Below are 26,073 nucleotides of genomic sequence, written 5' to 3'. Positions count from 1 at the left end.
CTCTCTTTACTCTGTATCAGATGGGTGAGAGTCTCTCTTTACTCTGTATCAGATGAGTGAGAGTCTCTATTTACTCTGTATCAGATGGGTGACAGTCTCTCTTTACTCTGTATCAGATGGGTGAGAGTCTCTATTTACTCTGTATCAGATGGGTGACAGTCTCTCTTTAATCTGTATCAGATGGGTGACAGTCTCTCTTTACTCTATCAGATGGGTGACAGTCTCTCTTTACTCTGTATCAGATGCGTGACAGTCTCTCTTTACTCTGTATCAGATGGGGAGAGTCTCTCTTTACTCTGTATCAGATGGGTGACAGTCTCTCTTTAATCTGTATCAGATGGGTGACAGTCTCTCTTTACTCTATCAGATGGGTGAGAGTCTCTCTTTACTCTGTATCAGATGCGTGACAGTCTCTCTTTACTCTGTATCAGATGGGTGACAGTCTCTCTTTACTCTGTATCAGATGGGGAGAGTCTCTCTTTACTCTGTATCAGATGGGTGACAGTCTCTCTTTAATCTGTATCAGATGGGTGACAGTCTCTCTTTACTCTATCAGATGGGTGAGAGTCTCTCTTTACTCTATCAGATGGGTTACAGTCTCTTTACTCTGTATCAGATGGGGGAGAGTCTCTCTTTACTCTGTATCAGATGGGTGACAGTCTCTCTTTACTCTGTATCAGATGGGTGACAGTCTCTCTTTACTCTATCAGATGGGTGACAGTCTCTCTTTACTCTGTATCAGATGGGTGACAGTCTCTTTACTCTGTATCAGATGCGTGACAGTCTGTTACTGCTACTGTATGCATTTCACTGTTGAAATGGGATGTTTCCCTGGTGCACTGTTGGGTGGGTGTGGTTGGATGGGTTCACTCTGTTGACAATAACAGTACTCAACTTTGATGTAGTGCGGCTGAGGGAGGTTTTGTGTGGTGTGTGTGTGTGTGTGTGTGTGTGTGTGTGTGTGTGTGACTGCAGGTGGACCCATCTGGAGAGAAACTGCTATTTTAGGCCAGCTAATGGTCAGACTAAGGTGGCAGTTGAAACATTTCATCTGCTGGCAAGAACCCCAGCGCTAACTGCTAACAACCCTCCTGTCTTTCCAGCTGAATGTGTGTGACCATACTGGTCTGTCCCCGTGGTGCCTCACCACAGGGGTGTGTTCTGTCCTCCTGTTCACTGGTGGTAGACATGCATCTAATCTGTCGGTTAATAACATGGAAACTGAACACACTGACCAGCAGGGCCCAAGGCTCCCAGATGACCAGTGGACTGTAGTAGAGATGATGTCTAGTACACACACACACATCCTGGCCCCTGGGGAGAGAGAGCTGCTCAGTTTGGCCTGTGTGTTGATTTGATACTGGCCGGGCATCTGACAGCCCAGCCATGTGTGTGTGTTTTCCCCCGCCTGAAGCCACGGACCAGACCCCAGCTTAGACCGGGAGATTCTCTGATTACAAAGAGCAGTTTCAGTCAGCACTGCAGTGCACACTGTCTGTCTGTGACTTGCTGTTGACTAGAGCCATTGGCTCTGTGTACGCCTGGATGAAAAAATGAAAGCAGTGCACTTTAGGCGCCCCTGCTATAACCTTGAGTTCGTACTGTACCCGGCGCTGTGTTGCAATGCCCACCATCCGTTCTCAAATTGACTGCACTGCTGCCAAGCCTTGTATCCATTACAGTTGTGTTGTTAAGTGTATTTGGAACACGTCTTTTAATTCTCCAGACCATGTCTTTAAAGCTCACACGCTAAACCACATATTTGTGGCATTTCATTGTAGGCCAAATACATTAAAAAGTAGCCTGTTTTCCATCATTTTCAGTGCTTAGTCACTGAGTGCGTCCCAAATGGAACCCTATTCCCTATATAGTGCACTACTTTTGACCAGAGCCCTATGGGCCCTAGTCAGAAGTAGTGTGACATGCAAAGGGGTGCTGTTTGGGATATAACCACTCTCTCACTTCTACAATGGGAGGTTATTTTGGGCTTTTCCAGCCACATAGAGGGAACAGTGCTGCTGACACAAGCTGGATGAATGCATGTAGTATATCCACCCAACAGATCCACACTAGTTATAGTATATCCACCCAACAGATCCACACTAGTTATAGTATATCCACCCAACAGACACCCACACTAGTTATAGTATATCCACCCAACAGACACCCACACTAGTTATAGTATATCCACCCAACAGACACCCACACTAGTTATAGTATATCCACCCAACAGACACCCACACTAGTTATAGTATATCCACCCAACAGACACCCACACTAGTTATAGTATATCCACCCAACAGACACCCACACTAGTTATAGTATATCCACCCAACAGACACCCACACTAGTTATAGTATATCCACCCAACAGACACCCACACTAGTTATAGTATATCCACCCAACAGATCCACACTAGTTATAGTATATCCACCCAACAGATCAACACTAGTTATAGTATATCCACCCAACAGATCCACACTAGTTATAGTATATCCACCCAACAGATCCACACTAGTTATAGTATATCCACCCAACAGATCCACACTAGTTATAGTATATCCACCAAACAGATCCACACTAGTTATAGTATATCCACCCAACAGATCCACACTAGTTATAGTATATCCACCCAACAGATCCACACTAGTTATAGTATATCCACCCAACAGATCCACACTAGTTATAGTATATCCACCCAACAGATCCACACTAGTTATAGTATATCCACCCAACAGATCCATACTAGTTATAGTATATCCACCCAACAGATCCACACTAGTTATAGTGTATCCACCCAACAGATCCACACTAGTTGTTAGATTGTATTCTATCTGGAGCCTGGATGTGTGACTGACTACTACAGATTGCTCTTTGTATAATATATTTCCAGATGCATTCATCAGTCCAGATACACCATTGAGATTATAGTGAGACGCGGTGGGCCAAGTAGCTGTTAATGTTTTCCTTAGAGTCCTTTGCCACTTTTCCATTTGTGAAAGAAGGAAAGACTGATGTGTTACATGTTGTCACAACTTGCTGCATTGTGCAATATGGATGAGAACCCTTTTCACACCTCCCAACTTGCTGATACAATTTTCACCACTACGCATCATTTATTCATGAAGAAATCATTATCATGGGCTCATTGAACGGTGAGGAAGTATGATATGTCCACTGCCTTTTGCTGCTCTCAGAATGTTCTTCAGATTCAAAAAGTTGTTATAATCAAGATTCTCAAGACAGTGTTGACTTCCCATGTTTTCTACTACAGGGACGATTTGTGATGTTTCTACTCCATTGTCATCCAGTGTTGTTTCCATATAATTAGTGTCAGTGAACGGGCATCCCCAATAAATTCAACAATGCCATAATGGGAGGACTGTCGGCCGTTTTCAATCTCCTTATAGGAGTAAAGCAGGAATTCTAATTATATGGTTGTTTTCTCTCTCTCTCTCTCCACACTAACAGAATATGACAGACACCTAGCTCACAGCAAAGGTATGGCGACAGCTTACCTGGACCCCAACCTCAACCACGCCCTGGCTGGGGGGGCCAAGTCGCGCCTCAGTGCGGGCACGGCCACGGAGCGGGCTCCCGGGGCCCCTGACAGGGTCCTGAAGGTCTTCCATCACTTCGAGAGCAATAGCGAGCATAGCACATGGGCCAGCAACATCCGCCATGGGGACGCCACCGATGTCAGGGTAAGACAGAGGGCTAATGTATGGCAACAGGGGTCTCACACACACACACATACTAGTGTTGCACGGTATACCGAAACTTTGGAAGTTTTTCGATAAAACAAAAAACGGTTTGGTACTAGAATTTTTGTTACATTCAGTACTTCTGTCAAATGTGTCTCATGTGATTGAGATAATTGATCAGGGCCCGGTTTCCCAAAAGCAGCTTATTTATTCCGGTGACAGAAAAGGTCACGCCAAAACACCAGGTGCATACAATGACCGCCCCAAAAACAGGACCCAAACAGTCCGGAGAAAATAAGCAAATATCACACCCACAAAATGAACAGAGAAACAAGCCCGCACAAAAGCAGGCGGGCATAACCGGCTTAAATAGCCCTAACCAAAACCCAAACAAGAAACAGGTGTAACCAATAAGACAAAACCAACAGAAAAGGAAAAAGGGATCGATGGCAGCTAGTAGACCGGTGACGACGACCGCCGAGCGCCGCCCGAACAGGAAGAGGAGCAGCTCAGTGTGTCAGAGCAGCTCAGTGTGTCAGAGCACTCGTAGAACAGCGAGATGACTGCATTAAAATATAAACAGTAGGCTATAGGTCTATTTCAATCATTGAAATGCGTTTTATGTTCAATCAATTGAATTCTATTTCGCTATGTGTAGCCTAACATGTGCACACTGATGTGCCAAATCAGTTATTTAATGCATTTTTCTTGGGTAAGCGTTAGAATAATCCAGCTCAATATTTGCAGTCGTAGGCGATAATATCTCTCTAGGAGCTGGTCGTCATTATTGTGAATTCTAATGTCAAGGAAAGATTTGAATGGAGAAAGCTGATCTGAGAGCAGTGCTCACTTTCTTTTTGATCCTACCTGTATTGACACATGATCCAACAATGCACTTCACGGCCTTTCTCTCTCTGTGGTGCAAGCGACCTTTCTCTCTGCGTGGTGCAAGCGACCTTTCTCTGTGTGGTGCAAGCGACCTTTCTCTGTGTGGTGCAAGCGACCTTTCTCTCTGTGGTGCAAGCGACCTTTCTCTGTGTGGTGCAAGCGACCTTTCTCTCTGCGTTGTGCAAGCGACCTTTCTCTCTGCGTGGTGCAAGCGACCTTTCTCTCTGTGGTGCAAGCGACCTTTCTCTGTGTGGTGCAAGCGACCTTTCTCTCTGTGTGGTGCAAGCGACCTTTCTCTCTGTGTGGTGCAAGCGACCTTTCTCTCTGTGTGGTGCAAGCGACCTTTCTCTCTGTGTGGTGCAAGCGACCTTTCTCTCTGTGTGGTGCAAGCGACCTTTCTCTGTGTGGTGCAAGCGACCTTTCTCTCTGTGTGGTGCAAGCGACCTTTCTCTGTGTGGTGCAAGCGACCTTTCTCTGTGTGGTGCAAGCGACCTTTCTCTCTGTGTGGTGCAAGCGACCTTTCTCTCTGTGTGGTGCAAGCGACCTTTCTCTCTGTGTGGTGCAAGCGACCTTTCTCTCTGTGGTGCAAGCGACCTTTCTCATTGGTATAACATTGAAGGTTGTGTAATGTAACAGGAATATTTAGACTTATGGATGCCACCCGTTAGATAAAATACGGAACGGTTCCGTATTTCACTGAAAGAATAAACTTCTTGTTTTCGAGATGATAGTTTCCGGATTCGACCATATTAATGACCTAAGGCTCGTATTTCTGTGTGTTATTATGTTATAATTAAGTCTATGATTTGATAGAGCAGTCTGACTGAGTGATGGTAGGCAGCAGCAGGCTCATAAGCATTCATTCAAACAGCACTTTCGTGCGTTTTGCCAGCAGCTCTTCGCTGTGCGTCAAGCATTGCGCTGTTTATGACTTCAAGCCTATCAACTCCCGAGATTAGGCTCGTGTAACCAATGTGAAATGGCTAGCTAGGTAGCGGGGTGCGCGCTAATAGCGTTTCAAACGTCACTGCCATTACCGTCAATATTACTCGCCGACATGCAATCATAGGACAATAAACTAGACGAGGTAAGATCACGAATATCCTACCAACGGGACATCAAAAACGGTAATATCCTATGCTTAACGGAATCGTGGCTGAATGACGACATGGATATTCAGCTAGCGGGTAAGACGAGGGGGGTGGTCTGTGCATATTTGTAAACAACAGCTGGTCTACGAAATCTAAGGAAGTCTCTAGATTTTGCTCGCCTGAAGTAGAGTATATTGTGATAAACTGCAGGCCACACTACTTGCCTAGAGAGTTCTCAGCTATACTTTTCGTGGCTGTTTATTTATCACAACAGACAGATGCTGGCACTAAGACCACACTCAGTCAGCTGTATAAGGAAATAAGCAAACAGGAAACCACTCACCCAGAGGCGGTGCTCCTAGTGGCCAGAGACTTTAATGCAGGGAAACTTAAATCAGATCTACCAAATCTCTATCAACATGTGCAACCAAAGGGAAAGAAATTCTAGATCACCTATACTCCACACACAGAGACACGTACAAAGCTCTCCCTCGCCCTCCATTTGGTAAATCCGACCACAACTCTATCCTCCTGATTCCTGCTTACGAGCAAATATTAAAGCAAGAAGCACCAGTGACTCGGTCTATAAAAAAATTGTCAGATGAAGCAGATGCCAAACTACAGGACTGCTTTGCTAGCACAGACTGTAACATGTTCCGGGATTCTTCCGATGACATTGAGGAATACACCACATAAGTCACTGGCTTTATCAATAAGTGCATTGAAGACGTCGTCCCCACAGTGACTGTACGTACATACCCCAACCAGAAGCCATGGATTACAGGCAACATTCGCACTGAGCTAAAGGGTAGAGCTACCGCTTTCAAGGTGGGGGACTCTAACCCGGAAGCTTACAAGAAATCCCTCTATGCCCTGCGACGAACCATCAAACAGGCAAAGCGTCAATACAGGGCTAAGATTGAATCATACTACACCGGCTCCGATGCCTGTCGGATGTGGCAGGGCTTGCAAACTATTACAGACTACAAAGGGAAGCACAGCCGCAAGCTGCCCAGTGACACGAGCCTACCAGATGAGCTAAATCATTTCTATGCTCGCTTCGAGGCAAGCAACACTGAGGCATGCATGAGAGTATCAACTGTTCCGGACGACTATGTGATCACGCTCTCCATAGCCGACGTGAGTAAGACCTTTAAACAGGTCAACATACACAAAGCTGAGGGGCCAGACGGATTACCTGGACGTGTGCTCCGGGCATGTACTGACCAACTGGCAGGTGTCTTCACTGATATTTTCAACATGTCCCTGATTGAGTCTGTAATACCAACATGCTTCAAGCAGACCACCATAGTCCCTGTGCCCAAGAACACAAAGGCAACCTGCCTAAATGACTACAGACCCGTAGCACTCACGTCCGTAGCCATGAAGTGCTTTGAAAGGCTGGGAATGGCTCACATCAACACCATTATCCCAGAAACCCTAGACCCACTCCAATTTGCATACCGCCCAAACAGATCCACAGATGATGCAATCTCTATTGCACTCCACACTGCCCTTTCCCACCTGGACAAAAGGAACACCTATGTGAGAATGCTGTTCATTGACTACAGCTCAGCGTTCAACACCATAATACCCTCAAAGCTCATCACCAAGCTAAGGATCCTGGGACTAAACACCTCCCTCTGCAACTGGATCCTGGACTTCCTGACACGCCGCCCCCAGGTAGTGCGGGTAGGTAGCAACACATCTGCCACGCTGATCCTCAACACTGGAGCTCCCCAGGGGTGCGTGCTCAGTCCCCTCCTGTACTCCCTGTTCACCCACGACTGCATGGCCAGGCACGCCTCCAACACCATCATTAAGTTTGCTGACGACACAACAGTGGTAGGCCTGATCACTAACAACGACGAGACAGCCTATAGGGAGGAGGTCAGAGACCTGGCCGGGTGGTGCCAGAATAACAACCTATCCCTCAACGTAACCAAGACTAAGGAGATGATTGTGGACTACAGGAAAAGGAGCACCGAGCAAGTCCCCATTCTCATCGATGGGCCTGTAGTGGAGCAGGTTGAGATTTTCACATTCCTTGGTGTCCACATCAACAACAAACTAGATTGGTCCAAACACACACCAAGACAGTCGTGAAGAGGGCACGACAAAGCCTATTCCCCCTCAGGTAACTAAAAAGATTTGGCATGGGTCCTGAGATCCTCAAAAGGTTCTACAGCTGCAACATCGAGAGCATCCTGACCAGTTGCATCACTGCCTGGTACGGCAATTGCTCGGCCTCCGACCGCAAGGCACTTCAGAGGGTAGTGCGTACGGCCCAGTACATTACTGGACCTCTACACCAGGCGGTGTCAGAGGAAGGCCCTAAAAATTGTCAAAGACCCCAGCCACTCCAGTCATAGACTGTTCTCTCTACTACCGCATGGCAAGCAGTACCGGAGTGCCAAGTCTAGGACAAAAGGCTTCTCAACAGTTTTTACCCCCAAGCCATAAGACTCCTGAACAAGTAACCAAATGGCTACCCGGACTATTTGCATTGTGTGCCCCCCCCAACCCCTCTTTTACGCTGCTGCTACTCTCTGTTTATCTTATATGCATAGTCACTTTAACTATACATTCATGTGCATACTACCTAAATTGGCCCGAACAACCAGTGCTCCCGCACATTAGCTAACCGGGCTATCTGCATTGTGTCGCACCACCCGCCAACCCCTCTTTTTACACTTCTGCTACTCTCTGTTCATCATATGTGCATAGTCCCTTTTACCTACATGTACATACTACCACAATAAGCCTGACAAACAGGTATCTGAATATAGCCTTGCTACTCTTTTTTCAAATGTCTTTTTACTGTTGTTTTATTTCTTTACTTACCTACACATACACACATACTTTTTTTTCTCCCACCATTGGTTAGAGCCTGTAAGTAAGCATTTCACTGTAAGGTTTACACCTGTTGTATTCGGCGCACGTGACAAATAAACTTTGATTTGATTTGGATCATGTGACATTCAGGGGACTTTGGTTAATAAGCCTTCTCTTTTTTTGTGGTATCATTTTGGTATTGAGTATTGGGATACTAAATCTGGTATCAGTATCATAGTCAAAATTCTGGTATTGTGACAACACACACACACACACACACACGAAGTAGACGTTGACACTAATCACAGGTCTGGGAACAGATTGTCTCACACCCCATCCTAACCTTACCCATTAGAGGGGTGGAACAGCATCTGACCCTGCATCAGAGCTAGAGCCAATCAGTGTACAGACTTTTTTTTTTTAAATACCTGTCATGCAGTCATGAAGAGCTGATAGAGACTGGCTGTGTATTCCTGAATCTCCTACAAACACACAGACTGATCGACTGTCACTCTGTTTCTCTGCTGCGCTGAAGGAGCATGAGTAATTGACTGGATGCAGTCTTTTGGCTGTTAGAGCCCAGTGTATAGCTGCTGCTGTACAGACTGGTGTTGCACGTCAGAGCAGTGATTCAGCAGTGTAGTTGTTGCTTTATCAATTGCTATATGTTACTGAAAGTTCAGAGCATAATTCCTCATTGTTTTTGAAATTGGAATACCGTAGTGTGCTTGTTCTGTGGTTACCCTTCAACTGTCTAACTACACTCCAATTCCCTTCACTGAGAGAGAGGTCTGTGTGGCTCCGTCAGATTGTGGATTCTCTTTTATAGCTGCAATATGAGACTTTTTGGGCCCTTGACGAAAATCATATAGAAATGTGAGATATATATCTGTCAATCTTATTGAAAACAAGTCGAAGAAGCGGTATATATGTTCTATGTGCGCTATTCTATACTTCTCGTTCTTAAGTTTTGTTTTAGCGTCTTACTCAAACAGCTGAAAATACTATATTTTTGGTTATTGAAAAGAGATTTCACAGTGGTTTAGATGGTACCATGATTCTCTACACTATACATTGCTTATTTTGTCACATAAACTAAAATTAGGCGAACTATCAGAATGTTTTAAACCAGGAAATGTCAGAATGATTTCTGCATATTGCACCTTTTACTGATGTTGCTGTGCCTTAGCTCTGTGATCTTCAGCGGCAGTTAGCCTAGGTCTCACATAAGCCGTACCTGAAGCCTCAAAGTTGGCTAATTACAGAAAAGCCTTCACAAAGGACACATTTAAAGGCATGTGTGAATTATTGGAATAGCATTGTTTCTCCTCAGGTAGATGAACTGAGAGAGGCTATCAAGCAACTAGCTTGGTCTCTGGTCATTGTCATGCATCCCAGAAGGGTTGGCAAAACAGCACAAACTGATCTGAGACCAGGCTAAGCTAACACCGGTCTGCAGAAAGACATTTTGCTACATTATCCCTGCCCTCACTGACACTGACACTCAGTTATAGTAGTGTGAAGTTGTGAATTGATTCCTGGCACACAACATCCTGACTCCTAGATCTCCTATTTTCTGGAGAAAGGAAACAATTAAGACATGCTACATGGGCTGCATCCCAAATGGCACCCTATTCCCTATACAGTGCACTACTTTTGACCAGAGCCCTATGCGTGGTCTCAGTGCAGTCAGCAGATGCCTGTATTGATTTGTAGGGCTGGATGAGGTACGTTGTGTTTTGGATCCACATCCGCATCCTGGTTCCATTCCAGAATAAACATCATGTTCCTATCCCCTGAGGTGCTCCCCAAGGACCCCTTATCCCATCACACACACATATCCTGTTCATACTGCATCAATAGCACTCTGTCTGCCCAGGTATAGTGCACTGCTATGGTCAAAAGTAGTGTACTATATAGAAATTCCAGATATCCATATAGGACAAATATTATCAATAATAACACCATAAAATGACATGTAATTGAATCTACCTAGTGCCTGGTAGTCATTCTGTAAATCCGTTACATTTTCGTATGGGATATATTAATTTGTGAATGTCCATCACCCATTTCGTATGATATATTACGAATTACAATTTGTATTATATGTTACGAATTTGCTAAATGTACAATATGTTACAAATCTGCAAACCGTACGAATTCTAGCTAGGTGGCTAACGTTAGCTAGGGGTTAGGGTTAAGTTTAGGAGTTAGGTTAAGATTAGTTTAGGGGTTTAGGAGTTAGGTTAAGATTAGGGGTAGAGGAATGGTTAGCTAAAATGGTTCAGGTTAAGGTTAGCTAACATGCTAAGTAGATGCAAAGTAGCTAAAAGTTAGAAAGTAGTTGAAAAGTTTCTAATTAGCTAAAATGCTAAAGTTGTCCTTGATGAGATTTGAACTCTCAACCTTTGGGTTGCTAGACGTTTGCATTATACGCCCACCTATCCACTGTGACCAACCACCCTCCTTTCATTTTTTGCTTTAAGTGGCCTGTCTTATGTAACCATACCAAATCTAACATACGACACTGAATGGAGTGTTTTGGATTTACGTACATAATAATATGAAATGATCTGAGACCAGGTGTACTGTATGCAATGTTTACCTTGATAAGAGTTTCATGGTTTGTTTGCATTTGAATTGGCTAATTTGCATGTGAATTGTGCTTTTCTATTTCCATTGCAAACACATGGAAATTCTGTGGTTGTCAAGAATCCAAATGACTATATGCCAGTGAGATTTGATATGTTCTTTTTGGATCTTAAAAATGAAAAAAGGGTAGTAAAATTAGCTTGTTTGTTTGAGATAATCTGTCATATCATCATAGAGGCGGCTGTCATCATCTTTAGCCTAATGTGGTGTGATGGGAAATTTGTCATGCTCCGTTTGGATTGCTCTCCCTAGCTGTTCATGTAAGCATTCTGATTCTATAATCCGTTAGTGTCTTCTTCGTCTTTTCGTTGCCGTCGTCATCTGTTTCCTCCTAAGTGCCAAGGGGAACTCTGCTCTAAGTTATTATACAGGACAGATGTTGGTCATATTTATTAGGGCATGCAATGGTTTTAAAACGTTTTGCAACGGAAAAAATCGAGGTAGCCTCTCCCTGTGCCAGCTGGTTTTCTGTTGTTTGGTTCCTAATGAATAGGACCATGCTTTTCAAGGTTGGCTCTCAAGCTCTAGGTCAAACCTGTCAGCACACTTAAAAGCATCACTTGGGATATTTAGCCTATGTATCAGTGACTACCATTCCAAGTTACTTTTCCCCAAGGTCTGCTGGGAGTATACATGTGCTGTGCTTTTAGATAGTATCTAAACAGCCATTTACATGGCATGTGACATTTTGAAGGGTTCGGGTTAAGGCTATGTAATATTGTGCATTTTGCTTCTCATAAAGGCAGACATGGTGTCATACCATTGCCTTGTCTGTCATATGGTGGAACCAGACCTAGTCACTGCATGCTTTTAATCACCCTGTATATCTCATGCTTCCCCAGCTCTATGTTACAAGTGGGAGATGAATATGACTTTTGACTGATGCTATCTTGAAGTTGTAGCCTTGCATTTTGGTATTTCAGTAGCCCAAGATGAATGGCTCCATTTCTCATGTCTCCATTCTGGGTTCTGGTGGTATTTCTCCCATTTCTCCTGTCTCCATTCTGGGTTCTGGTGGTATTTCTCCCATTTCTTCTGTCTCCATTCTGGGTTCTGCTGGTATTTCTCCCATTTCTTCTGTCTCCATTCTGGGTTCTGGTGGTATTTATCCCACCTCATTGAAGTTGAGTACACTTGTATTGCGTCAGTTCCGCCACCTGGCCTACAAAACAATGTCAAATCAATCACCAGCAGAACTGCAGCTATATGGTTCTGTTTGTGTCACTTGGAGTAGACATTTTCCTGCTACTTAAAAATGGACTTGAAATGGCAATTATTAATTTGTATGCAAATTGTTTTTCATTCAAATTGGGCAGACACATTTTTCCCATTACTCAGATGCTCTCTCTCTCTCTCTCTCTCTCTCTCTCTCTCTCTCTCTCTCTCTCTCTCTCTCTATGATCCTCCTGGGAACTCTGCATCCAGTATTGGATTATAAGACAGAGATTGTGTTGAGATATAATAATGGATGGACAGAGAGGGCTCTACCTTTTCTTGGGTCCACTCACTTCAGCCTCTCTTGCCAGACAAAACTTTTAGATTATGGCTCGTGAGATTACACACTTCTGTCTGTGTTGAGCCATTATATTCTTCTTCTGCTGATCCTATAGCTGTGCCTAGGGGAAACCTCACTCCGGAGCCCCAGCCACCATCTCAAGAAGCTAACCAACGCCCATATTTAATAATTTTAATGGAGGGTAGAGGATTTGCGTGCTCTTTAGCAAACCGAGATAAGAGACTGGCTTTAGCTTAGCCGCCCTTAGCTGGCTGAGTAATCTTCTGTTAGAGCAGGTTAACATGATCATATTGCATTTCTTTATCATTACTCACCATTGGAATATTGAGGAGGGTCTATCTCATCTGTGCAGGAAGATTTTCCTTCATTGTTAGAGAAAATAACTAGGTACCGACATCAATTCACATGAAGACATTGTTACTTCAGTAGCTACAGACCTACAAACCTAAAGTAAAGGTGCTGTATGGTTGCATAGAATATATTCTCTAAGTGCTCTCCTGGTTCCAAGTGCATTGTTACTGGAACTTCCATGCAGGGGGCGGCAGGGTAGCCTAGTGGTTAGAGCGTCGTCCTTGCCGTGGACAGTCTCAAATAAACGTTCCATTACACAAGCAGAAAGTCAGTCCCAAGGCTGCATAGAGACCTCCCTAAGTTGGAAACTACATTACCAAATGTAGCCGACAGGCTTTGAATTCCCAGTCCCAATAGCCCTGTTCCTATGCTTCTCTGGCCTCTCCTCTCTTCCTCCTCTCCTCCTTCTCCTCTCCTTGGGCAGTGATCAGCCTCTGTTATCCTCCACAGTGTTGCCACTTGGCCATCAGGCCGTAACTGGGGCACATTATTGGACCTACTCTGGGGGATCCAGCCATCCAGCCTCTCTCTCTTCCCTCATAAATACAATCTTCTTAAATATGCAATGGCTCTTAAGTGTTTGGGCTGGAATGTCACATCGGATCGGCAGTGTGATAGTATGCATACATACGGCCGCGGATGACACCAGCACAGCCATGCGAGGCCGGAATATCTCCATGCCAGCCAGCCATAGACTTAACATGGAGCCCTAGTGTTGTGGGCACTAATGACATAATATAACAGACGTGAGTGGTCCGTCTGGCCGGTCATAGTCTACAGTCATAAGCTAGTCTATTGGCACTCTAGTTGCCGCTTCATGGCTGACAGACGTGAATGTTCCATCTGGTCTGGTGAGGTCTGGGGGTTTGATGTTAAAGCGAACAGACAGTGAGAGGATGTCGCAGAGAGAGACATGGTATGCCTGGTATGGCAACTGCTCGGCATCTGACCGTAAGGCGCTACAGAGGGTAGTGCGGACAGCCCAGTACATCCAGGACCTATATACTAGGCGGTGTCAAAGGAAAGCTCATAAAATGTTCAGAGACTCCAGTCACCCAAGTTATAGACTGTTTTCTCTGCTACCGCACGGCAAGCGGTACCGGAGCGCCAAGTCTCGGACCAAAAGGCTCCTCAACAGTTTCTAACCTCAAACCATAAGACTGCTGAACAATTTACATTGACCCCCCCTCCCTTTTGTACACTGCTGCTACTCGCTGTTTATTATCTATGGATAGTCACTTCACTCCCACCTACATTTACAAATTACCTCAACTAACCTGTCTCGGTTCCGGTGCCCCCTGTGTATAGCATCGTTATTCTTCTTATGTTACTTTTTATTATGACTTTTTATTTTAGCCTACTTGGTAAATATTTTCTTAACTCTTCTTGAACTGCACTGTTGGTTAAGGGCTTGCAAGTAAGCATTTCACAGTAAGGTCTACACTTGTTGTATTTGGCGCGTGTGACAAATAAAGTTTGATTTGAAGTCCTGAATGAGTGACTGAGTGACTGAGTGGCCATTTGTGACTGAGTGGCCATTTGAGTGTTGGATTGTTCCACAGGAGCTGGTCAGATGGGGGGATAAGGGTATGGGTTGGTGCCCTCCTTGGCCATTCAGCCAACGCTAATATATATATATGTTCTACTTATCGCCTCAGACAGGCTACCTGCTGTCACTAGGCAGAGCGGTGGCTGCCATGGCGATAAGATAGCATCGCTCCTACAGACAGAACAGTTGGAACATCCTGTCTTCTCTTCACCTCTCAGTAGGAGTCTATATCTGGGCTCCACTTTCTGTTTACCGTGTTTTGTTGTCTGTCTCCAGTAAAAACTCTAGTCAGTTTCTTTACCAATGTCTTGCATTGTGTGGACCTTCTACGTTCAACATCTTTGCCTTCACATAACTTCTGTATGACCTTGAACCTTCCTACCGTGGCTTATCACTGGTCTCTTAACTCTCCTGTGTTCCACCGCTACAGGGGATCATCCAGAAGATTTTGGACATCCACAAGGTGAAATGCGTGGCGTGCTTCAGCCTGCGGCTCAGCCACTCCCAATCCGGCCAGGTCCACTGGCTCCACCCTGATATGGGCGTGTCCCACGTGAGGGAGAAATACGAGCAGAACCGCTCCCAGGAGGAGTGGAGGTGAGCAGACTGTGTGTGTGTGTGCTCGTCCGTGTGCACTTAAGTGTATGAGTGCTCCAATGTGTTTGCCCTGTGTGCGTGTATCTGTCTGTTTAGATTATGTCTCTCTCTTGATGTGTGTATTTGTCTGACTGTCTCTGTCTGCCCCTGTGTGTATTGAAGACAATGACAAAACGTCAGTCGGTGTCTCTCCGACAAGAGGGTGGAATCTACAGATTCACAGACCCACCTTTTTTTTGTGTGTGTCTGTGTGTGTGTGTGTTTTTCAATGCCTCAACTGTCAATGACTCGGTAGTAGGTCATTGCTATTAAAAGTTGTTTTGCCAGATGAGTCACATCCTTAGCTTCTAGCGTTAGGTATCGCACAGATGGCATTAAATGCCTTTCTTCTGCATCAGACAGTTCTGTGATATTCTACAACCTTTATTTAGGCACACTTAGACCCTGTGAATGTCCCTGAGAGCAGAGGCAAGACACATTGCCCCATAAGTTAATACTTCATCGCTGTGTCTTATTTTGTATAGAAGAAGTCAGTCGAGGATCTGATACTATGAATGTTTGATGAACACACTATAGAGATTGGCCAATAGAGTTCCTTAGCCATTCATTCTCCTAGCCTAACATGTTCGTGTGACCTAGATGTTACCGTCACATAAAATATGTTCTGAACACAGAATTGGACACTAAAGAGCCTCAAGGGCTTGTCTGTAGTATGCTGTTTTCCCTTTAGAAAACATTTCATTGAACATTATAAACATCTTAAGTTTCCATTTGGATCATAATTTGAGGCATTTTACAGTCTAAGTTACTGTCAAATGTTGATCTGTGAATCTCAGTAGTTCAATTCTAAGTGGAATGCTAAGGTCTTTTCTGGCTATCTTTGAGCCTGGAGTCTGGGTGCTACCCAAATGGCACCCTATTCCCTACATAGTGCACTACTTTTGATCACAGCCTATATAGGGAATAGGGTGCCAGTTGGGACAGCCTGGCTTTGCACTGTTCTCGTCACTTAAATCTGTTCACTAAGGACTGTCTGGCTTTCCTCTCTCATTCTGACTGGAATATTGCTACTGCCTGGGATACACTGTTGTGTTCTATCGTGATGTGATTTCACATCTCATAGACCTGTGCAGCCGTGGTCAAAAGTTTTGAAAATAACACAAATATTAATTTTCACAAAGTCTGCTGCCTCAGTTTGTATGATGGCAATTTGCGTATACTCCAGAATATTATGAAGAGTGATCAGATGAATTGCAATTAATTGCAAAGTCCCTTTTTGCCATGCAAATTAACTGAATCCCGAAAAAACATGTCCACTGCATTTCAGCCCTGCCACAAAAGGACCAGCTGACATCATGTCAGTGATTCTTTCGTTAACACAGGTGTGAGTGTTGACGACTATAAGGCTGGAGATCACTCTGTCATGCTGATTGAGTTCGAATAACAGACTGGAAGCTTCAAAAGAGGGTGGTGCTTGGAATCATTGTTCCTCCTCTGTCCATCATGGTTACCTGCAAGGAAACACGTGCCGTCATCATTGCTTTGCACAAAAAGGGCTTCACAGGCAAGGATATTGCTGCCAATAAGATTGCACCTAAGTCAACGATCATCAAGAACTTCAAGGAGAGCGGTTCAATTGGTGTGAAGAAGGCTTCAGGGCGCCCAAGAAAGTCCAGCAAGTGCCAGGACCGTCTCCTAAAGTTGATTCAGCTGCGGGATCGGGGCACCACCAGTACAGAGCTTGCTCAGGAATGACAGCAGGCAGGTGTGAGTGCATCTGCACGCACAGTGAGGCAAAGACTTTTGGAGGATGGCCTGGTGTCAAGAAGGGCAGCAAAGAAGCCACTTCTCTCCAGGAAAAACATCAGGGACAGACTGATATTCTGTAAAAGGTACAGGGATTGGACTGCTGAGGACTGGGGTAAAGTAATTTTCTCTGATGAATCCCCTTTCGGATTTTTGTGTGGGGTTGCTTCTCAGCCAAGGGAGTGGGCTCACTCACAATTTTTACCACAGCCATGAATAAAGAATGGTACCAACACATCCTTCAAGAGCAACTTCTCCCAACCATCCAGGAACAGTTTGGTGACGAACAATGCCTTTTCCAGCATGATGGAGCACCTTGCCATAAGGCAAAAGTGGTAACTGAGTAGCTCGGGGAACAAAACATTGATATTTTGGGTCCATAACCAGGAAACTCCCCAGACCTTAATCCCATTGAGAACTTGGTCAATCCTCAAGAGGCGGGTGGACAAACAAAACCCCACAAATTCTGACAAACTCCAAGCATTGATTATGCAAGAATGGGCTGCCATCAGTCAGGATGTGGCCCAGAAGTTAATTGACAGCATGCCAGGGCGGATTGCAGAGGTCTTGAAAAAGAAGGGTCAACACTGCAAATATTGACTCTTTGCATCAACTTCATGTAATTATCAATATAAGCCTTTGAAACTTATGAAATGCTTGTAATCATACTTCAGTTTTCCATAGTAACATCTGACAAAAATATCTGAAGACACTGAAGCAGCAAACCTTGTGGATATTAATATTTGTGTCATTCTCAAAACTTTCGGCCACGACTATACACTCTTTAAAGTGTCTCTCTCTCTCTCTCTCTCTCTCTCTCTCTCTCTCTCTCTCGTGATAGAACTCAGGGTGGGAGAGATTGTTTCAGTATTCTGCAGTTAAGCATACTGACGAGTTCACAGTGTGTGTGTACGCTTCTTCAAATGATCTTGCAGCATAGAAATGGCTCAAGGGTTTGTTGAATGTACTTGGAGTGGAAATCTAAATATCACTCACTCTGCTGCTGGCACTGCAGTGTTCAGGTCCACACACAGCCCAGCACAGAACAGTGTCCAACTTGTAATGGTTTTGACTTAAGGTTATTGTTTGTAGGGGTGACAGGTAGGTTGTGCCTACCAGAGAAAATATTGATTTCTCCTTCTTGTTTGTGAGGGAATGAGTCCTGTCTGGTCTGTCAAGTCTGTTCATAAACCCTTAAAACATTGGAAATCACATACAGCCCAGCACAGAACAGTGTCCAACTTCACATACAGCCCAGCACAGAACAGTGTCCAACTTCACACAGCCCAGCACAGAACAGTGTCCAACTTCACACACAGCCCAGCACAGAACAGTGTCCAACTTCACATACAGCCCAGCACAGAACAGTGTCCAACTTCACACACAGCCCAGCACAGAACAGTGTCCAACTTCACATACAGCCCAGCACAGAACAGTGTCCAACTTCACACACAGCCCAGCACAGAACAGTGTCCAACTTCACACACAGCCCAGCACAGAACAGTGTCCAACTTCACACACAGCCCAGCACAGAACAGTGTCCAACTTCACACACAGCCCAGCACAGAACAGTGTCAAACTTCACACACAGCCCAGCACAGAAGAGTGTCCAACTTGAATGGTTTTGACTTAAGGTTATTGTTTGTAGGGGTGACAGGTAGGTTGTGCCTACCAGAGAAAATATTGATTTCTCCTTCTTGTTTGTGAGGGAATGAGTCCTGTCTGGTCTGTCAAGTCTGTTCATAAACCCTTAAAACATTGGAAATCACATACAGCCCAGCACAGAACAGTGTCCAACTTCACATACAGCCCAGCACAGAACAGTGTCCAACTTCACACACAGCCCAGCACAGAACAGTGTCCAACTTCACACACAGCCCAGCACAGAACAGTGTCCAACTTCACACACAGCCCAGCACAGAACAGTGTCCAACTTCACATACAGCCCAGCACAGAACAGTGTCCAACTTCACATACAGCCCAGCACAGAACAGTGTCCAACTTCACACACAGCCCAGCACAGAACAGTGTCCAACTTCACACACAGCCCAGCACAGAAGTGTCCAACTTCACACACAGCCCAGCACAGAACAGTGTCCAACTTCACATACAGCCCAGCACAGAACAGTGTCCAACTTCACACACAGCCCAGCACAGAACAGTGTCAAACTTCACACACAGCCCAGCACAGAACAGTGTCAAACTTCACACACAGCCCAGCACAGAACAGTGTCAAACTTCACATACAGCCCAGCACAGAACAGTGTCCAACTTGTAATGGTTTTGACTTAAGGTTATTGTTTGTAGGGGTGACAGGTAGGTTGTGCCTACCAGAGAAAATATTGATTTCTCCTTCTTGTTTGTGAGGGAATGAGTCCTGTCTGGTCTGTCAAGTCTGTTCATAAACCCTTAAAACATTGGAAATCACTTCAAAACAACTGTTCTTTTGCGTGGGTTGTATTACCAACATAAACTTCACACACAGCCCAGCACAGAACAGTGTCCAACTTCACACACAGCCCAGTCCAGAACAGTGTTGAACTCCACACACAGTCTAGAACAGTGTTAAAATCAAATCAAATTGTATTTGTCACATACACATGGTTAGCAGATGTTAATGCGAGTGTAGCGAAGTGCTTGTGCTTCTAGTTCCGATGCAGTAATAACCAATGAGTTATCTAACCTAACAATTCCACAACAACTACCTTATACACACAAGTGTAAAGGGATGAAGAATATGTACATAAAAATATATGAATGAGTGATGGTACAGAACGGCATAGGCAAGATGCAGTAGATGGTATAGAGTACAGTATATACATATGAGATGAGTAATGTAGGGTATGTAAACATTATATTAAGTGGCATAGTTTAAAGTGGCTAGTGATACATGTATTACGTAAAGATGGCAAGATGCAGTAGATGGTATAGAGTACAGTATATACATATTAGATGAGTAATGTAGGGTATGTAAACATTATATTAAGTGGCATTGTTTAAAGTGGCTAGTGATACATTTTTACATGCATTTTTCCATTATTAAAGTGGCTGGAGTTGAGTCAGTATGTTGGCAGCAGCTCTCAATGTTAGTGGTGGCTGTTTAACAGTCTGATGGCCTTGAGATAGAAGCTGTTTTTCAGTCTCTCGGTCCCTGCTTTGAGGCACCTGTACTGACCTCGCCTTCTGGATGATAGCGGGGTGAACAGGCAGTGGCTCGGGTGGTTGTTGTCCTTGATGATCTTTATGGCCTTCCTGTGACATCGGGTGGTGTTGGTGTCCTGGAGGGCAGGTAGTTTGCCCCCGGTGATGTTTTGTGCAGACCTCACTACCCTCTGGAGAGACTTATGGTTGTGGGCGGAGCAGTTGGCGTACCAGGCGGTGATACGGCCCGACAGGATGCTCTCGATTGGGCATCTGTAAAAGTTTGTGAGTGCTTTTGGTGACAAGCCGAATTTCTTCAGCCTTCTTTGTATCTATACTTACGCTTAGCTTGTTTGATTGCCTTACGGAGGGAATAGCTACACTGTTTGTATTCGGTCACCTTGCCCTGGTTAAAAGCAGTGGTTCGTGCTTTCAGTTTCGCGCAAATGCTGCCATCAATCCACGGTTTCTGGTTTGGGAATGTTTTAATAGTTGCTGTGGGTACGACATCGCTGATGCACTTGCTAATTAACTCGCTCACCGAATCAGCGTATTCGTCAATGTTGTTGTTTGACGCAGTGCGGAACATATCCCAATCCACATGATTGAAGCAATGAAGCGTGGAATCAGATTGGTCGGACCAGCGTTGAACAGACCTGAGCGCGGGAGCTTCCTGTTTTTGTCTCTGTCTATAGGCTGGGAGCAACAAAATGGAGTCGTGGTCAGCTTTTCCAAAAGGAGGAGGGCGGGGGAGGGCCTTTTATGCATCGCGGAAGTTAGAATAACAATGATCCAGGGTTTTAACAGCCCTGGTAGCACAATCAATATGCTGATAGAATTTAGGGAGTCTTGTTTTCAGATTAGCCTTATTAAAATCCTCAGCTAGAATGAATGCAGAGTCAAATAAAGTTTGTTCAGGGCCGTCGATGTGTCTGCTTGGGGGGGATATACACCAATGTGATTATAATCAAAGAGAATTCTCATGGTAGATAATGCGGTCGGCATTTGATTGTGAGGAATTCTAAGACAGGTGAACAAAAGGACTTGAGTTCCTGTATGTTGTTATGATCACACCATGTCTCGTTAATCATAAGGCATACACCCCCAACCCCTCTTCTTACCAGAAAGATGCATTTTTCTGTCGGCGCGATGCGTGAAGGAACCAGCTGGCTGTACCGACTCCGATAGCGTGTCTCGAGTGAGCCATGTTTCTGTGAAGCAAAGAACGTTACAGTCTCTTATGTCTCTCTGGAATGCTACCCTTGCTCGGATTTCATCAACCTTGTAATCAAGAGACTGGACATTGGCGAGTAGTATGCTCGGGAGCGGTGCGCGATGTGCCCGTCTCCGGAGCCTGACCAGAAGACCGCTTCGTCTGCCCCTTTTACGGCGACGTTGTTTTGGTTCGCCGGCTGGAATCCGATCCATTGTCCTGGGTGGTGGGCAAAACAGAGGATCCGCTTCGGGAAAGTCGTATTCCTGGTCGTAATGATGGTGAGTTGACGTTGCTCTTATATCCAGTAGTTCCTCCCGACTGTATGTAATAAAACCTAAGATTACCTGGGGTACCAATGTAAGAAATAACACAATACTGCATAGTTTCCTAGGAACGCGAAGCGAGACGGCCACCTCTGTCGGCACAGTCCAGAACAGTGTTGAACTCCACACACAGTCCAGAACAGTGTTGAACTCCACACACAGTCTAGAACAGTGTTGAACTCCACACACAGTCCAGAACAGTGTTGAACTCCAGAACAGAACAGTGTTCCCCTACATACACCCCCAGGCCGGGTGTAGTAATCTGAATGTTCCTGTCCTGGGAGTGAGGGATGTTAAAACACTGTCTGTCTGTGTCTGTCTGTAGTCCTTCAGTGACACACACACATTCTTCAAATAGGGAAAAGCAAACCCAGAGGGCTCTGTTTGTGTGTGTCTGTGTGTGTGCCTGCGTATGTATTAGGGCGGAACTATACCAGTTTCATGATACTCGTTAGTATCCTGGCAAGGAAACAAAACACAAAGCGGATTTAAAATCTTTAGAAAAACAGCCCTGATGTATGAAACAAACATCATTATGTTGTCATCCAGAGTCACATTTATTTATTTTCCAAGCTATAGAACACAATATTTTACATACAGCAGGTTTTTAAAGAGTTTAGTCTGCTTTGTGTTTTCAATTTTGCCATGGAAAAAATATTATTATTCTGCTGATTTAGTGATTTAGCAGATGCTCCAGCTTATCCAGAGCAACTTACAGGAGCAATTCAAATGTAGTGCCTTGCTCAAGGGCACATTGTCAGTTTTTGAATGATTTGAACCAGTGACCTTTTGGTTACTGGTCTAATACTCTTAACCACTAGGCTACCTGCCGTCCACAGCCCTAGTGTGCATGCGTTTGAAATTTGTGTGTGCGTGTTTGTGCGTTATCGTCCAGGAAGCTATCAAGGCATGTCAGGTCAATCATGTCATCAGACTTAGCATGTAGTCAACCCAATGCTGATGTCGTTCTTTCTCTTCCTCCAGCTGTGTGAATGACAGGCCTGTTGTGGATGTGAATGACAGGCCTGTTGTGGAGTTGTCTGAAGGTGTTGTCATGCTGAAGTAATAGGGGTTTTCTGTTAACGTGTGTGTGTGTGTGTGTGTGTGTGTGTGTGTGTGTGTGTGTGTGTTGTCACATTGATAATTGCCTCTCAGGGGAAGGGGAGTAGAGCGGATCTCATAAATTGACCTACTGAAGTCCCTAATGTAATTTGTCAATGTCCCAGATGACCACTATAAGCAGCTGAGGAGAACATTCTGTCAATACAATAAGGTGCGCATGAAGCCTGTCAGTGCTGCTTTGATTCAATCAGTTTAGTTCCACTACCTCATCACCAGCCTCCATCTAATAAGGGTTGTGTCCCACATGGCACCCTATTCCCTACACAGTGCACTACTTTTGACCAGGGCCCATAGGAATAGGTTGCAATTTGGGAGCAGACCCTGGCTTGAGCTGCAAGGACAAGACTCATGGATATAGACAGAATGAAGGCCTGTAACAATCTCAACCTATTAGGAAATGTAACCTGAAGAATGGCCTGGGTCTTGTTCAGTTGGCACAAAACAATTTGGAACAGGAGAGGTACAACCTGAACTTAGCCAATAATGCTGATTTTCTGTTGCAAAATGTTTTACTACAATGTGACCTACTGAACTCAGATGAGATTTTTGACCTTTTTCAGGGTTCCATCCATAGTGACCTTTATATAACAAGATGAAGTTGTGTTTATGCAACAGCTCAGATTGAATGTGCTGCTAACTGATTATTTAAAGGCTTATATATTGATATTTTTCCTCTGTTTCAGCCATTTGATTGAACTTTTCATTTACCTCCCCCTCTGTCCTGAGCCTGGCTGTCAATACTCCTCATATAAGTGTGAGTGTGTGTATGGCAGGTGGCCTAGTGGTTAGAGAGGCGAGCCATCACTAGTTCTGTCAGGGATATGTCTGTTCTGATAGAACAAGGTGACGGGTGTCTAGTGGATGATTTAAAGACGCTAAGTGACCCTCCCGGCTCACTGCCGCTGGGGTGATTGGCAGGTGGTTGTGGTGGCAGTGGGTGACGGGGGAACCATCTGAGAGAGAGAGAGAGAGAGAAAGAGCGAGAGAGGCAGAGGGAAGAGTTATGGTGTGGCACTGTGCCAGGCAGGTCTGGGATCAGTTGGAAGGGGGAAGAGTTATGGTGTGGCACTGTGCCAGGCAGGTCTGGGATCAGTTGGAAGGGGAAGAGTTATGGTGTGGCACTGTGCCAGGCAGGTCTGGGATCAGTTGGAAGGGGGAAGAATTATGGTGTGGCACTGTGCCAGGCAGGTCTGGGATCAGTTGGAAGGGGGAAGAGTTATGGTGTGGCACTGTGCCAGGCACGTCTGGGATCAGTTGGAAGGGGGAAGAGTTATGGTGTGGCACCGTGCCAGGCAGGTCTGGGATCATGTAGAGTTGTTATATCAAAGCCGGGCTGAACACAGCAGAGAGGAGCTCATAGCTTTGATCAGGCCGTCTCATAGGAAGGAGACTCAAGAAAACAGAGAGAGAGAGATGTCATTAGGATGCCTGCTCTTGTCTGTAATGCTCAGTTAAGGCAACTAGTGGAGTCTTCTTCTATTCTCTTTGCATTCTGTTGATTTTCCTTTCATCATGCTGTCTGTCTGCCCTTGAGTAGCTGCACTGTAGGTCTTTCATCTTCTAGGGGCGTTTCAGATCACACACACTAGGCTTGGGCAGTATACCGTATAAACTATATACCGGTGTATTCAGAAATAGCCACGGGATGGTTTTTCAGTACCGTTGAAACAATATATTAGCTCTATTCAATTTGTGCAATACATAAGGAAATAAAGCAGAACATGTTGTTCATTTCACCCGTCACATTTTCAATGATGAAGCTTACTGGAGTTCCCCAGAACAGTTGAGCAACTGTTTGTTTGTAAATAGCACAATAGGAGAAAGCGGTAGCAGGTGAGTCCAGCTGTTTATTGACAGGGGTCGCGTTTTATGTTGAAAGTAAAGTTTTTTTCTTCATCAATAGAGTGATACATTAGTGCAACACATTCGGCAGAAAATAGCTTCATTTTCATCAGATGACAACAGAAGTGCAACGCTATTTGGCTAGCAGCCACACAGTGAGCTTACAATGAAAACTTAAGGTATTTTTTTGTTGCAAAAAACAATGCATGGCCATCATATTTCTAATGTTTATCATAGAAAGAATATAACCAGCTATGTTTCCTAAGGTTTTGTTTCAAGTTAATCTGGCATTTTTCAGAGAAAAGGAAGCTGGCCACACCAGAACAACACCAGAGAAAAGGAATCTGGCCACACCAGAACAGTACCAGAGAAAAGGACGCTGGCTACACCAGAACAGTACCAGAGAAAAGGAAGCTGGCTACACCAGAACAGTACCAGAGAACACTAAACTGGCTACACCAGAACAGTACCAGAGAACATTAAACTGGCCACACCAGAACAGTACCAGAGAAAAGGAAGCTGGCTACACCAGAACAGTACCAGAGAACATTAAACTGGCCACACCAGAACAGTACCAGAGAATATTAAACTGGCTACACCAGAACAGTACCAGAGAAAAGGACGCTGGCTACACCAGAACAGTACCAGAGAAAAGGAAGCTGGCTACACCAGAACAGTACCAGAGAAAAGGATGCTGGCTACACCAGAACAGTACCAGAGAAAAGGAAACTGGCTACACCAGAACAGTACCAGATAAAAGGACGCTGGCTACACCAGAACAGTACCAGAGAAAAGGAAGCTGGCTACACCAGAACAGTACTGGAGAAAAGGAAGCTGGCTACACCAGAACAGTACCAGAGAAAAGGAAGCTGGCTACACCAGAACAGTACCAGATAAAAGGACGCTGGCTACACCAGAACAGTACCAGAGAACATTAAACTGGCTACACCAGAACAGTACCAGAGAAAAGGACGCTGGCTACACCAGAACAGTACCAGAGAAAAGGAAGCTGGCTACACCAGAACAGTACCAGAGAAAAGGATGCTGGCTACACCAGAACAGTACCAGAGAAAAGGAAACTGGCTACACCAGAACAGTACCAGATAAAAGGACGCTGGCTACACCAGAACAGTACCAGAGAAAATGAAGCTGGCTACACCAGAACAGTACCAGAGAAAAGGAAGCTGGCTACACCAGAACAGTACCAGATAAAAGGACGCTGGCTACACTAGAACAGTACCAGAGAAAAGGAAGCTGGCTACACCAGAACAGTACCAGAGAAAAGGAAGCTGGCTACACCAGAACAGTACCAGATAAAAGGACGCTGGCTACACTAGAACAGTACCAGAGAAAAGGAGCGCCATATCAGTCAGAGTGATGTCTGCTGGTAGAATGCTTGTTTTGGGAACTCTCATCCCAGTGGACAACATTAGTTTAATG

General features: G+C 44.9%; 1 protein-coding gene across 24 annotated transcripts in view; it reads left to right on the top strand.

Annotated features, from left to right (window-relative positions):
- ptk2aa (protein tyrosine kinase 2aa) overlaps nt 1–26,073 on the top strand; it is a 166,086-nt gene that overhangs the window by 89,672 nt on the left and 50,341 nt on the right. For all 24 annotated transcript variants that reach the window (XM_024395421.2, XM_024395420.2, XM_042310496.1 and 21 more), the window contains 2 exons: nt 3,472–3,704; nt 15,017–15,183. In XM_024395421.2, the coding sequence (XP_024251189.1) occupies nt 3,504–3,704; nt 15,017–15,183 (368 nt within the window). In that variant the 5' untranslated portion in view covers nt 3,472–3,503. The remainder of the gene's footprint in view (nt 1–3,471; nt 3,705–15,016; nt 15,184–26,073) is intronic.

Source organism: Oncorhynchus tshawytscha, linkage group LG31 (genome assembly GCF_018296145.1).
Source record: "Oncorhynchus tshawytscha isolate Ot180627B linkage group LG31, Otsh_v2.0, whole genome shotgun sequence".
NCBI classification, from domain to species: Eukaryota; Metazoa; Chordata; class Actinopteri; order Salmoniformes; family Salmonidae; genus Oncorhynchus; species Oncorhynchus tshawytscha.
The sequence above is the reverse complement of the archived record's forward strand: the minus strand, read 5'-3'. Positions and strand labels throughout refer to the sequence as shown.